Source organism: Neovison vison, chromosome 6 (assembly GCF_020171115.1).
Source record: "Neovison vison isolate M4711 chromosome 6, ASM_NN_V1, whole genome shotgun sequence".
Classification (NCBI taxonomy): Eukaryota; Metazoa; Chordata; class Mammalia; order Carnivora; family Mustelidae; genus Neogale; species Neogale vison.
This window is the reverse complement of record NC_058096.1, coordinates 120386534-120401507: the sequence shown is the minus strand read 5'-3', so window position 1 is coordinate 120401507 and position 14974 is coordinate 120386534. Positions and strand designations below refer to the sequence as shown.

General features: G+C 46.1%; 1 protein-coding gene across 22 annotated transcripts in view; it reads left to right on the top strand.

Annotated features, from left to right (window-relative positions):
- Nucleotides 1-14974, top strand: part of KALRN (kalirin RhoGEF kinase) — a 661720-nt gene that overhangs the window by 276124 nt on the left and 370622 nt on the right. For all 22 annotated transcript variants that reach the window (XM_044252163.1, XM_044252164.1, XM_044252161.1 and 19 more), the window contains 3 exons: nucleotides 7331-7522; nucleotides 10547-10678; nucleotides 13831-14061. In XM_044252163.1, coding sequence (XP_044108098.1) covers nucleotides 7331-7522; nucleotides 10547-10678; nucleotides 13831-14061 — 555 coding nt within the window. The remainder of the gene's footprint in view (nucleotides 1-7330; nucleotides 7523-10546; nucleotides 10679-13830; nucleotides 14062-14974) is intronic.

Here is a 14974-nt window from a genome sequence, read left to right as displayed (position 1 = left end):
ATGTCTCGGTTTATTGTTGTTGTTGTTGTTTTTCTCTAACTCCAAAATCAGACTGTTCTATGATTTTGGCTTCTAAAAACTTCAAATGAAGTATGTTTATATTCTTTTTCTTATTAAAGCAGTATTTGTTCATTAAAACTTACCTATTTCACTGGTTATAAATTGTGCCATACTTTAAAAAAAAAAAAACAAGCTTTATTAAGGTAAAAAGAGATGGAGGAGTAAATACAGCTAGTAAATACAGCTTTCATGGAAAGCAACCTGACCAGACTCATTAAAGATACATTAAAATAATTCATGAAACTAAAAAATATTTAAAATACCGAATCTATTAAAATTAAAAATATTCTACAATCCCTACTATTATTTGTAGAGGAAAAAAGCCCACAACTAGAAACAACCTTTGTGTCTCAATAGAAAGAATGAGTTTGATAAAGATAAAAGGTTGGATATAAATTCCTCTTTGTTCCAACACCCATAGATAGCTGATGCTTTGATGTAATAACATCAGTGGTAAAAGAAGAGCTGGGCGATGAGATACTATATATTTCTTCTGTATAGTTTTAGAACATTTTCCCCCAATTACAAAAAACATGTACATCCCCCAATTTTTTTTAAACATTTCTCTATACATAAAAGAACTGAGATGACAAAAAGAGCCTAGAGAAGTTCCTACCACCATGCCTATCTGTGCAAAGTAAGCATTCAGTAACTAGTAACATTTGGGTGTTCTTCCCTAGTGTACATAATGTTAGTAATGTGTACATTCTCAGCTGAGGCCCTACTATTTATATATTTTGTGTTTAGCATTTTGATTTAACATTTGTTTTGCATTTGACCCAAGTGATTATGCTGAGTACCTTGGCCCTTGGCTGGGTGTTTGCCCGGCTTCCCTCCCTTGACTTTTGGATTTGGAGAGTCAAGGCCTCCAGGACGTGTCTGGACTGAGCCCCTTCCAGGAAGGTGGCCCCTATGTGGCCGTTGTGCCTCACCTCCTGTGTTGATCTTAAGGGATCACAACTTCTATTTTCCTAATAATAATTTAAAAGCTGCAGCCTATTCACTGGAATGCAATTGAGAACCCTATGTGCAGAGCTCACTCCTCTCAGAGATGAGACTGCTCTTCATTTGTTCCCCTCTGCCTCTGAACATGAGAAGCGTTGCCCCTGGATGACAAAGTGAAGGGCCGCAGGCCTAGCCTGGGGAGGAAGCTTCTGTCACCTTTGACAACAGGGTCAGTAATGAGGTCAAGCATCTGTTGCCTTCTGTGAGGACAAGGCATGCCTGCTTCTGTACTCTGGGTATGCCAAAGTAGTGGAGATGCCCTAAGAAGGCTATCCCAAGAGACAAAGACACTGCTTTTCCACCTTAAGGTATGAAAGGACACTGTGTGTGTCACAAGGGCATGGCTCACAGAGTGAGTTGCTTGCTGGTTCTGAATCTCTGATCTCTCTAGGTGAAAGAAAGACCTGTGGACAATTCAGGCCTGGACCCTTGAACCCTAGGGAAAGGGTCCCTGACAGCAGAGGTGGTAGGGTGTGCAGGGCAGTGTCCCAGCAAGCGATGAGAGCAGCTTTGCCTGCTATAGCGCTGGACACACAAGGCAGGCTCATGTGGAAAGAGACTCCTCCCCAGGGTCAGGAGGGGACACTGTGGCATGTTCTCTGTGAAATACAATGGGACTTGGGGTTGTTGAAGTATCTGCCTCTTGTTGGAATAGTTGATAGATTTTCCTATTTGTTATGCTTTTTACTAATACTTGGATTTGGTTCACACTTAATATGGTGAGTTCATACCAGCCTTCTAGAACTGGATGAGAGAAAAGAGATGTCATTCTTTGAGTTACCAGTTCTACGTCAGACAGCAGACTAGATGCTTTATGTCATCTCATGTAACCCATGGGAGAGAGTTTCTGTTTCGACATGGGGACTTATGACCAAAGTGTAAAATTCATCCCTCCTTTTAAGAGTGAAGTCAGTGGGATTCCAGTAATACACAACAATCTGCCCTTGCCATCAACCCCTGGCCCAGGGTTTAAGATTACCAAAATGATAGCTTTTATCAAATGATTATTTCTAGAAGAACCAATATCTCTTTCAGAGTGTACTGCGAAAGAAACTTCATTTAGGGAGAAAGTTTAGCTGGGTTTTTAAATGGAGAGTTATGATTATCTTGCAGGCAACTTTGCCTGTTTTGTAGCCAGTGAGGGCAGCCAGGAACCAGGTTCAAAGTGAGAACATTTTGGCAGGACCGAAAACTTTCGTCAGGATTCTGCCAACTGGTTATTCCAGGAGGGTGACCGCTTGCTTCGCTGATTTCAGTTATTCACGGCAGGGGCAAGGCCTTGGGAGAAGGGCCATCCATCCTGTGACATCCAATTAATGACTGCAGGAATGAAACAGGGAAACAGGATTTAGGCCACAAAAGGAGGCAGGATGTAAGTATAGAGGGCTTTTGAGTTAGCGAGATTTTTGCCGCAATTTAGTTATATTTTCCATTTGTGACCAAAGTGACAGTGGGAGGGAGAGGCCTTGACAGGGCAGCAGGTAGGACGGGGTGGGTCATGCCCTACTTGGTGCTCCACGTGCATTGCATTTCGCTGAGTAGATCCTGTTTACATCTTGGGCTACACGATAACGTGAATACTGATGACATTAATTGCACTGCATATATGTGCAGGATTTAAATTAATTAAGCAGTTTTGAGGTAAGGGCTTAAGAAAATACTCACGAAGCCAGAATTATTAGTAACATTACTCAGTTCTGACCAGTTAAATAAGATACTGGTTAGTCTAGGAAGCTTGGCTCAGGGGAAGGGGCTCATTAGGAGACAGGGATGGGAGCAGCAAGTCCTTGGTCCCCCGGAGGCTGAAGAACTCGGCAAGGAGCCCAGCTGCTGCTGTGGCCCACACATGACAGGCCAGAGAGCAGAACCAGGAAGAAGGGCTGAGACATGTGGACAGCCAAGGCTGTAGGCAGTGCTAGTCTCTGTCTCACCCTTTGCAGACCTCTCCTTGCTGAACCTTGAGCGCACAGAAGTCTTTTATATTTTTATTTTTAAAGATTGTATTTATTTATTTAACAGAGAGAGAGAGAGAGAGCACAAATATAGCAGCAGGGAGAGGGATAAGCAGACTCCTCACTGAGCAGGGAGCCCGATGCAGGACTCAATCCCAGGACCCCAGGATCATGACCTGAGCAGACACTTAACCGCATGAGCCACCTGGGAACCCCCAGAGCAGTCTTTTAAAAGCATTAAATAAATAAATAAATAAATAAATAAATAAATAAATCAGACCATGTTGCTTTTTGGTTTAAAACTTCCCTGTTGCACATGGACACTTGAAATCCTTGAGTTACCCTTGTTTCTTCAGTTTATGCCTTTCCTTCTCCATAGAAGAGGGCTTGGGGAGGAGAAAAGATTTAGTCAGTATTCCCTTATTCAGCACTGAAGATAAGACAGAAGAGGGGCAGCAGGGTGGCTCAGTCGGTTGGGCCTCCTGCTCTAGGTTTAGGGTCAAGTTGCGATCTCGGGGTTGTAAGATAGAGCCCCATGTCTGGTTCTGTGATAGGCATGGAACCTGCTTAGGATTCTTTCTCCCTCACTCTGCCCCTCTGCCACTCCCTCTCTTTCTCTTAAATAAATAAATAAATAAGAAAGATAGAAGAAAACTGTGACTTCCTAAGTTCTTTCTACATTCCTTCTGAAACTGATCCTGCTTATTCAAATAGAATGTCTAAGATTACTTAGTCCAAGACTGTCCTTTTAAGGATAAAGAATCTGAGGCATAGGGGAGGCAGGTGACATCTTAGGTGAGTGTTAAAGCTGGACCAGAATAACTCTTGTGTCCCAGCTCCTGGTGAAGTGACTTTGATGCCCCTGACTGATGGACAGCTCTGCAGATGGAAAGGCATTTTAGGCTGACAAGGAAGCATAGCAGGGCCAGATTGGAGGGCGTGGAGGAGGCACCTGGTAGGGAATGGAGAGGTCGTAAAGAATGAAAATATCTATTCCTGTTGGCCACATCTCCAGGACAAACATGACTCCAAATGCTCCTTAATGGATGCCTAAACAGTGACACAGAAGAACCACAGGGATGGGTTGATCAAAGGCCATGACATGTCATTTATGCATAATGACTAAGCACCCCTGTTTATTCGCTCTTAACCCAGCTCTTTAACCTTGTTCTTTCCTTTTAAGTCATTGGAGACCTTCTCTACCATTCCTCTCCTTTCTTTTGGTTTTTGGCTGCTGTTTAGAATCTAGCTATGCATGTGTCTAAGATTCTAGGCCGAAGGAAGATGAAGAAGGTGATGATGATGAACCTGGGCCACATGACTTGCCTGCAGTATTTTGGTATTTTGAAAGGAGGCTATAGGGAAGAAGAATGAGCAAATTCACGAGTCAACATTCTATTTATCCCTCTATTGTGAGGACTACTCCCTCTACTTCTTTTGTGAAGCATAATCATTTGTTAGTTTTAGTAAGACATTTCTCTGCCCACTGATAAGGAAACAAAAAGGCATTTACTGTGCTAGTCTCTAGAATGTGAAATGTAAGCTGTGGTCTTTTGTTTGTTTGTTTGTTTTTCGCTTTCATTTGTGATCACAGGCTTCAGGGTTGAAGGGGGCCTTGGAGGAGGGCCAGCCTAACCACCCCCTTCTGTGCAGGAAGTCCCTTCCCAACATCACCGCTGGTGGTTCTGAGCCCCTTCCTCTGCACCCCCGCAGCGAGGCAGCGAGCTGCCTCCGCCTCTGTAGAAACACTTACTTCATTTTGCTCTAAATTGCAGTTATTTGAGGACTTCTCTTGTCTCAGCTGTGAGCCCCTGAGGGCAGAAATCCTGCCTCATTCCTCTTTGATCTCCCACAGCCCCCATCACGGAGCCTGGCCAACTCTCCATAAATATTTGAATGAGTGACAAAGTGTTAACAGCCTCCAGAGGCAGCCACAGTTAGACATCTCTAAGAGCTAGAAGGTTCTTCCTAAAAGTGAGCAGAAGTGTGCCTCCCTCTGTTCTCTGTGGGGAGTGAATGTAAAGAGGCAGTGATGACAATGGGCCAGGCATCCATAGGATGTCCAGGACGGACCCTGGGAGAAGCTAGTGCCCAGCTCTTAATTAGTTTCCTTGCTTTCCATCTGGCCAAAGCACACAAAGACTTTCCCAGGACAGGAAAACCCAATAACACTAGATAAATCTGGATACATTGGGGTGGGGAAGAAGGTTTTCAGGATTTGAATCCAGTTTGGAAGGATAACTCTATGACACACTGTCAATGTCATACCTGCATCTCCTCAGCCAGCCCTGAAGGTCAAAGGCAGGTGGCTCCCATAGAAACTGATAGCTTCCTGTATTTTTCTGCCCATGGTCACTCTGACCTGGGAGATGTGCTTGGCCTGTGTGTAGGTCAGGCTGGAAATGGAGTTACTCCAAAGAACCCTCAACCATGAGCAATCAGACTTGGTGCATAAATTCCCCAGATATACCTCACCTCCCAGTGAGACAGCCTGAACTTGTTCTACACAGCTGCTTAAAAAGATTTCAGGAGGGATAACTCTAATTGCTTGTAGAACTAATCCATTAATAAATACATCCTTTATTCATTTTCTTTCCTTTTTTTCTTTGACTTGCCCTCTCCCTCACCTTGCTTTCTACAGTCACTTCCAAATAAGTCATCCAACCCAAATTCTTGTCTCAAGGTCTGCTTTGGAGGCTACCCAAACTAAGACAAGTACACAAGCAGGAAATTTGGGGGAATCCAAATGTCATTCCCTTAGAAGACAAAACTATTAAAATTGGTACTTTTTTTCTCTCTCTCTCTTTTTTTTTTTCCAAGTACAGAGTTGGTTTTTCTGTCAGTTCTATAAATAGAGCTTAATTTTAAGTAGAATCTGTGTCCTAACACAGAAAACAAGGCTGATAATGATTCCTCAATCTTTGAAGGATAGTTATTTCAAATAACAAGAGTAATATTCTAGTTCTGTTAAGGAAATGTACTGCATCAGAAAGGTCTTAGGCCAGACTAAAGAAAGAGATTACACATGGGGATCATTAGACATCAGAATGAATTTGTGTTTGAGCACTACACTTAACCTTTTAAACTTCTACAGAGACCTTTTAAATGAACAGAGACCTTATCAACTTGGCTCAGGTTTGGGATGGAGGGCTTGAGGACAGGGACAGTTAAGATGAATAGGGAACATGAAGGAGGAGGGGAAGGAAAATAAAGAACCTTCATTTACCTGATATTAATGAACTACTCCTGAGCTCATAATAGAACCAGGAGAAAACACCATTGCTGAAGAATATTTCTTGTCAGTGGAGAAGATTTGCAACAAAGAACAAAGGTGCACAAGCAACTCACCGCCCTAGTCCTTCTTCAGGCAGACATTGTGTGATTCAGAAAATCTCCCTGTGGATGCCACAATATTACTTGATTGTTTTGACACTTCAGACAATTAATAGGAGGTAGCAGTTAAAAATGATCATGCTCGCTACTATCTTATGTTTGTGGGGGTTTTCTTTTGCCTTGTTCCTTCCTGGAGGGTTTTCTGTTGGCCTGGTAGGAAATAGCACACATGGTCATGAATTTTTAATTGGCAATCAAAGATGGGAATGATTGTAAACAAAACACATGATGAGAGAAGTCAGCAGGGCCAGGAGAGCCTTACAGATGCTTTTTGGGGATAACCCACAGATGCCTTGTTGGAGTTAGGTAGGGAAATATCTCAAAGTCTAGTAAGGATAAGAAAGGGTTCCACCATTTTGGTTTGTTTTTAAATTTAATTTGAATTCCATTAGCCAACATACAGTACATCATTATTTTCAGATGTGGATTTTTAGCATGGAAGAATATTCTTTTTTGTTTGTTTTTTTCTTAAAAGATTTATTTATATATTTTAGAAAGAGAGATAGAGGCAGGGGAAGAACAGAGGGAGAGGGAGAGAGAATCTGAAGCTGACTCCCGTGGAGTGTGGAGCCCATTGTAGGGCTTGATCTTGGGACCCTCTGAGATCATGACCTGAGCCAAAATCAAGAGTTGGATGCTTAACCAATTGGGCCACCCCAGGTGCCCAGGATGTAAAATTTAAAAGGATCTAGTACATACGAGCACATAACATAGCATACCTACCCAATAATAATTATTATTGGAAGAATGTTCTTCCAATATGCCCTCTTCATTTGCTGTCTTCATTTAAATCTTGACTGATGGCTGGACTTTCTGTTCTGAGTAGCTTCCTTCCCCAAATACTCACCCACCCCCAAAAGTGCTCAGTGGGTGTCGTTCTAGCTCGCCCCACTAAGTGCTCCCCCTCCTCTGCTTCCCAGAACGCCTATGTCAACATCAACCGCATCATGTCCGTGGCTTCCCGCCTCTCTGAGGCCGGTCATTATGCATCGCAGCAAATCAAGCAGATTTCCACCCAGCTGGACCAGGAGTGGAAGAGCTTCGCGGCTGCCTTGGATGAACGCAGCACCATCCTCGCCATGTCTGCAGTGTTCCACCAGAAGGCTGAGCAGGTGAGGCCAAGGGAGAGGCTGTGGGGGCTGTTGGTTGGAAGGGTGGGAGCACAAGCGCTGTCTGTGTAGAGAGCCCTCCTCTCTCCCGGAAACAATCAAGACCCTGCTGAGTCATTGCAGCGGTAACCTGTGTTCTACCACCTTCCTCACAAGGACACATTGGTCACTCCAGGTGGCTTTGCTTAACATCCCAACAAGAAGGGACTTAGAGCTGTTTACATTCTGTTTGGTAGTTTATGGTTGTGTGTGTGAATGTGTGCATGTGTGCTGACCACATTCCCAGAGCGTACACAGAAGGGGTGAATCTAGATACTGATCATTGAGTGCTGAGAGCAGGGGGAAATTAATCTTACATGAAGCATTGCTATGGATAGTGATAATGTAATAATTACACAGTGGATAAAAATAATAAGTATTTGTTTCTATTTACTTACTTGCATTGGTCAGTGGCATTACTCTCCCATTTCACAGAGAAGAGCATGGCAGCTCAGAGAGATTAATGACCTGCCCAGGAACCGGCAGTGTGTTGGAGCTGGCTCTAAGCAGCCTACGGGGAGCCAAATGTCAAATGTTCTGGAAATTTGTGAACCGGTTATTAAACATAGCCATTACTTAAAACTAAATTGTATAAATTTACAGTAAATATATTAAAAACAAAGGTAAAAGAGACTCAAAACTCGTCACTCTTGGTTACTTTACTACATTTTAGTATTACTTATGTTCTGTGTGTTCACACACACACACACACACACACACACACACACACACACGCTGGTGTTTAAGCATTTACTAATACACCACTGTAAAAAATCACACAATCCATGAACAGCTGGGATTTCACCTGAGATGTGTCTAACATTAAAGCTTGTGGTTTTAACCTCTAAATTCCTTTCTTTGTATGACATTTGGGTAGGGTACAGATGGTGGAGAGGCCTAGATGAGGTAATACCTTAAATCTCTCCCTGCATTGGGCCCACCCAACACAGAAGGCGGCATGGGGTAATTGAAAGAGTCTAAGCTCTATGGCCAGGCACATGTAGCTTCCAAGCATTAACTCGGGCAAATCACCTCACCATTTTTGGCTTGTTTTCTCATCTCTAATGCAAGATAATCATAAATCTCACAGCGCTAATATAAGAATTAGAGGTGGAACATGTAAGGTGCTTATTGTGCTTTTTAAATGCTAGACATTACTACTGTATTATGCAACATATTATCCTGGTATGTTTATATTTCCCTCACCTGTGTGTCAGGGAGAAATCCTGAGACCTTCCCAAGGACTGAAATGCTTGTGTCATAATTCAGGGGCAGCCCCACACATTGAAAGGAATCTAGACCTTTTTTCTCTTTTTTTAAGGATCATGGTGGTAATGACTGATAATGACTAGTTCATGCCCAGGCCCAGGAGAGCATTCATGTCAAATCTCCAGCTCTCTCTTCAACCCTACCACTTGCACATTTTGTTCAAAGTTTGTCGAGATTGGCAAGGGAGACTCAGTGCTTCCCTTCCTGTATCCCTGCCTTTCTCTCCTTGAGCTGACCATTTTGTGTGGTCTGCTGTAGGATTCTTAGAATACCCTTTTAGAGTATTACAGAGAAATCCAAAGGGCCTTGGAGAGGTGCTTCTGGCATGGTCGACAGACGAATGTCAAGTTGCTTTCAGGTTCCTCCATGAAATGGTTGTTGGAGGAGCAAAGAAGCTGCTGAGATGGCTGAGATGTTAGCAAGCATATGCAGTCTGAGGCTGGATGGCACCCAGCACGCTTCCAGAACTGTTAAGAGCTGGCCTAATGGGATAAGAACATCTAAAATGAAAAACTCCCCAGGACAGCCACCAGGCCAGGGCCTGTGAGCTGACAGACACTGGACTGGAACTCCAGGGGTTGCGGAAAGCTCGATGCCTGACCCGGGAGTGATGGGCGGAGTCAGTGTCTAGCTGATGTTGCCTGGCTTAGACTGCTTTGGATCAGAGGCAATTTTATTTGTATCTATTTTTTAATGCAATTTCCTCAGGTAGTACCAATCCTCCAGGGAAAATCATAAACCATGCTTCCTTTTAGCTTGGGGAGAAAAAACAAACACACACCAGACAACAGATTTGAGGCTATTTTTTCAAGGCTATTATCCGTTCATTTAGGCAGCTCTTTATTGTCCTCATATGGGCTGTTCTGGGCAACGAGATAAAAAGGTATTTAGGCAATTAATTTAAATGGAGCTGTGCACCCAGGCAAAAGGAATCACAGACAGAACCATTCCAGACTGTTGGGTGAAGAATTATCTGCATTTTAGAGGTGTGTTTTTCCACCCAATAAATCTGAGTGATTTCAGTTAGCTCACCTTTTGTGCATGGAGACCCAGGGTGTTCCACAGTTGTTAATTTTAATTTTTAAATAATTTGCTTTCTGTCGAGATCTGTATCTCTCTATCACATCCCAAGAACCAGTGCCGCCATTGTCATGGCGCTGTCTGTCCCCCTCAGCTGCTCCTCCCCTCCCGCAGCCTGAAGCATACTGACCCAACAGTGGGAAGCTCAGGGAGCATTCATCTCCATCCCCTGTGGGAGTGGCCTCTGCAAGTTCCTTGGGGTACCTGATGGCTTTGTAGGATGCTCTCTGTTCCTCTTCACAACCCATTGTCCACATGGAGAAGCATCCCATTTTACCTGGCATGCAGCCTCTCCCGTGTGCCTGTGAGTGTGCACAGGACGAGAAACTCTGAGGTGTACATGTAAGAGAGCGAGCTGTCCGCACACATTGTAGTCAGTGTGTGGGTACAGCCTGTTGAACACACAGGTGGCTGGCACCCCAACGGTTTCACAAAAGTCATTCTTGTTTGTGGAAACCACATTTTCTACAAAGGTGCCGTGTCTGGCTTCTTTCGTGGGGTTGATGTTTGTAGAATTAAAGAGAAAGGCTCCACCCTCTGCATTGGCCTCTGAGGCTCCCAGAGGTCCTGATGCTTCTTCCCAAGGTCCATCGCCTACCCCAGTGCTCCCGCACTGACGCAGCTGCTATGTCCTTCCAGTTCCTGTCAGGAGTGGACGCCTGGTGCAAGATGTGCAGTGAGGGGGGCCTGCCCTCCGAGATGCAGGACCTGGAGCTGGCCATCCACCACCACCAGTCCTTGTATGAGCAGGTGACCCAGGCCTACACAGAGGTGAGGACCTTGCAGGACACGCGGGGGTCGTGGGGTGTGTGGATGTGGGTTAGCGACAAGAGCGCTGACCTGTACCTTGTGTAATAGCCTGGGTAGGACAAAGAAGAAAGACGTCATCTCTCTCCCCTTTGAGACATCTTTAAGATCCTTGAGCTATGAGTAATGAGATCTCCAGCCAGGAAGCAGAGACAATGCAGCCTTCAGTGGGCTCCACCTGCAGCACATGGGCCTGTGTGTGCATGTGCATGCACATACACCTCTCTCACCCTATGCGTGAAGATCAGACTCTCTACCCTGGGACACAAATATGAGGAAGCAAGGCTGTGCTCCTCAGGGTGCTTTCTGGCTGGTGGGCGGGTGTATACACACCAGGCCTGCCACCTCTTTAATGAAGAGGCTTGTCAACAAATACCCATTTTCTTACCAGAAAGTACAGAGGAGAACTCACCATGGGGTGGAGAGAAGTGTTTGCAGGAGTGAGAAGCTTCCAGGGAAGCAAAGGACAAGTTAAAAGACTATTTCACTGAAAAATCTAAGTCTGGGTGCATGGTTCAAGTGCAGGGTGTGGGGGGTCTTTTGCTTTCCAAGGAAAAGGAAGGGGGCATATGGGTGTATCTTTGTGGACATACACAAGTGAGTGAGTTGACTAACTGGTGTGAATTCTGGGGGAGAGGCTGAGGGCCATAAAGAGATGGGCTAATTAAGGAAGCTGAATGAGGAGGGGAAAGTGAATTCACATCTGGCCCATATGGTAAAGAGAGTTGGAGCTGTGTTTCCCCAAGTGGTTTCTGGGACCACCTGCCTCAGACTTGTTCCTGTGCTCTGCCTCAGACTGCGTCAGAATGTGAAGAAGTAGGACCTGGAACCTATATTTTAGTTAATGTTACCCTGGGGAAATCTGATGCACACATGCTGAAGTCAAAGAACCAAGGGCTTCTGGGTTAGAGCAAAGGTTTTTGCCACAGTCAAAGCGGAAGTTTGACTTTTAATCCCCTGCTTTTTTGCAGTGACTTCAGGCAAGTTACCTAGGTACTCTAAACCTCACATTCTTCTGTGAAATAAGGGTGATAACACTTGCCTATAGTTGGAAGAGTTACAAAGATAGTGCCCATGTAATGTCCATGGCCCCATGCCTGACAGTAATTAGGGCTGAAAAAAAAAATGGTATCGTGTTTTTAGAGGAGGCAATGGGGAGGACTTGTGGGCCAGATCTGATCTCATCAGCTTTGATCCAAATGGCCCAAGGCTTTCTCTTAGAAAAGAACTGTGGGTCAAGAATGCCCATGGGTCAAGAATTTCTAAATTTATTCCTCGTAGGATATGAACATAGAGCGTACAAGTGAGATTCATATCAGGCTTACATGTTTCACACTTGGCAGGGAGGTGTTTGTGTCAGAGAGTGACACAATATTTCTCCCTGAGTTTTCTCAGGCCCCAGCACTGGGGGACACAGACACTCCCTCCAAGCCCACGTCAGAGGTCAGTGGGCTGTCCCCTGCCTCCCTGTCCCTGCACTGGCAGACTGAGGCAGAGAGCTAGAGCTCTGTTGACTTGGATTTTAGGACTTGGCCTTCATCTTTAACCACCCTGGACCTGGACATAGCACGGTGCCAAAGAGCTCATCTGCTCAGAGTTCCCTGAGTAGAGCTCTCCTGGGTTTGGCCACAGGCTATTTGTCTTACTCACATCTCTGGAGGGTGTTACCTTTGTATCACTGATGAGGCCCTTGCTCTTCGCCTCCCCTGGCAGTGCATTTCTGGAGGCTGGCATGTGGGTAGAGGTGGTCATCTAGCCAACTGTATGTTTCCAGCCAGGCTTCCTCTCCTGTCTCAGCTACAGTACTCTCTGCCTAGTATTCCTTTTAGTCACCTGCCCTCCTAGCCCCACACCGTTTCTGTTGCCCCATGAACAGGTGGTAACAGATGCCAGTGTGTTGCCGAACCCTCAGCAAGCTATCATCAGACATGAGGGTGGGGTGGAGGGAGGCTGGAGCCAAGCAAACAGCTCCTCATTCATCATTATAAGGCAGGAGGTAGGAGCACGCTTACTTCCCCACCTTGCTAGAAGGGAAAGACCGTTTCAACTCCAAACCGACTTTGATTTAATCATTAACCAAATCAATTTAGGGCCTTAAAATCCCTGGTCACCCCTGGTTTAAACTGAAAAGATGCATGGTCTACTGGGTCCTCAGCCAGCACTGGAGAGCCATAGGTGTTGATGAGATGATGTCTCTTTCCAGAAATATGGGTGCCTGTTATTATACCTAGATTCCAATAAGGAATAACAGGGGCTGTCAGCCCCACAGGTCTCAGCACCGAGGGTGGATGTTGGGGAGCATATGAGCATGACTATTGGGTCTGTAGTCTTAGGATCCCTCCCTTAACCCTGCATATTCTGGAAAGACAGGGATATTACCACTCTCAGGAGAAATCAAAGAAGTTGTATAGAAGGAGAGCAAAAGAAGGGTAAATATAAAAGAAAATGAGGAGGAAATCAGGAAGACAGGAGAGAGAAATGGTGCTGCTAAAGATGCTGATGGTGAAAGCAGAATTAGGAGCCAGTCCTCCTGCCGGGCCCTGTTCTGAACACTCCCCGTGTTAACTCGCTCAGTCCTCACCACAACTCCGCGAGGTTGTCCCCTTTCTATCCCTATTTTACAGACAAGGAAACTGAGGCCCAGAGAAGTTAAGTAACTTGCCTCCAGTCACACATTAAGATGTTCAGAGCTAGGTCGAGGAGATGAAGAAGAAAGAGGGAGAGAGGTTTATGGCATTAACTTACATTTTGCTTCATTTCTGAACTGAAGTTCTGCCACTTGACCTACCCAGTGAATCAGTCAAAAGATGTACCACATGCGATGTCCCAGGCTCTGTTCTGAGTGCTGGGGACTGAGGATCAAGGCAGAGGGAGTCCCTGCCCAGTGCAAGGGTGGGGGAAGACACTGACTGAGCAGCCCCTGTCCCAGGATTCAGGTGCTCTGCCCTTCCCCGGGCTGCAGGCTGAGCACTGGGCCTCTCTGGCTGGTGCATGCCTCCAGTGTCCTGGGATTCTGGATCTCCCGCAAGGGAGCCCCCCAGCCAGCCAACCCTCCCCAACGCCCTGGGCCCCTGCCGGCTCCTAGCTTCCCTCTATTTGACTTCTCCCTCTTGCAGGTCAGCCAGGATGGCAAAGCCCTGCTGGATGTGCTGCAGCGGCCCCTGAGCCCTGGGAACTCTGAGTCCCTCACGGCCACAGCCAACTACTCCAAGGCAGTACACCAGGTGCTGGACGTGGTACATGAGGTGCTGCACCACCAGCGGCGGCTCGAGAGCATCTGGCAGCACCGCAAGGTGCGGCTCCACCAGCGGCTGCAGCTCTGCGTCTTCCAGCAGGATGTGCAGCAGGTAATGCCTCCCCCGCCTCCCCCCCCAACGGGGCATGCATCCCAGGCAGGCAGACAGCCTGAGGCCCTTACCCTAAGGCCCTGACCTGGGGGGATCAGGTTTGGGAACCCCTGCTGCCTGGGGGAAGGGGGCCATTCAGCCCCAGCTGCCCCCCACCCCACCCCACACGTACCCTCTGGACTTGCCTAAGTAGCCCTCCTCCCACGGGCCAGCGACTTCTCTGGGGTGGGGAAGGGGAGACAGAGCACTTCCTTCTAGTTGCATGTCTGGTTTTCTTTGTGGGAGAGTATGACCCTCACTCGGGCAGGAGCTTTCTAGATGAGTCCGGGGTAGGGGTGCGGGGGGGTGGTGGTATTTGAGCACTGTCAGAGTTGGACCACGCACAATGAGCTCACTTCTCCATCAAGGATGCTTGTGGTCTGCTGAAGCTGGGGTGTGGTTGGGGTACAGGACCTTCAGGGGATTCTTTGGCCAGGTCTTACTTGACAAACGAGATTGAAAACATGTGCTCTTAATGATTAGAGATTATTTCTGGCTTAATCTGTCTTTTTGCATTATTACACCAGTCATAGCTTTTCCCTTTACCATGAATGATAAAGAAATGGTTATGTTTTAACCATGAAACGAAAGCCTTGCCACGAATACCCTTTTGAATGAAATAGCCCATACTTTTCCCCTCATACTTTCTCTGTCTCTTTGGGGACCCCTGGGAGCTTTGCTCTGGTATGGGTATTCTGGGGCATGGAGAGCTGGTTAGGAGCCAGAGACCGAAGGCAAGGGTGACAGGCAAGGGTGGGGGCACTCAAGCTGTCAGACCTTATTGTGGCCAGCACATAATTTCAGTTTGTACATATAAAGTAACATTTCACACTCCTCTACCCTCTGTGGACTCGGCCAGTTGTAATCAAAAAGT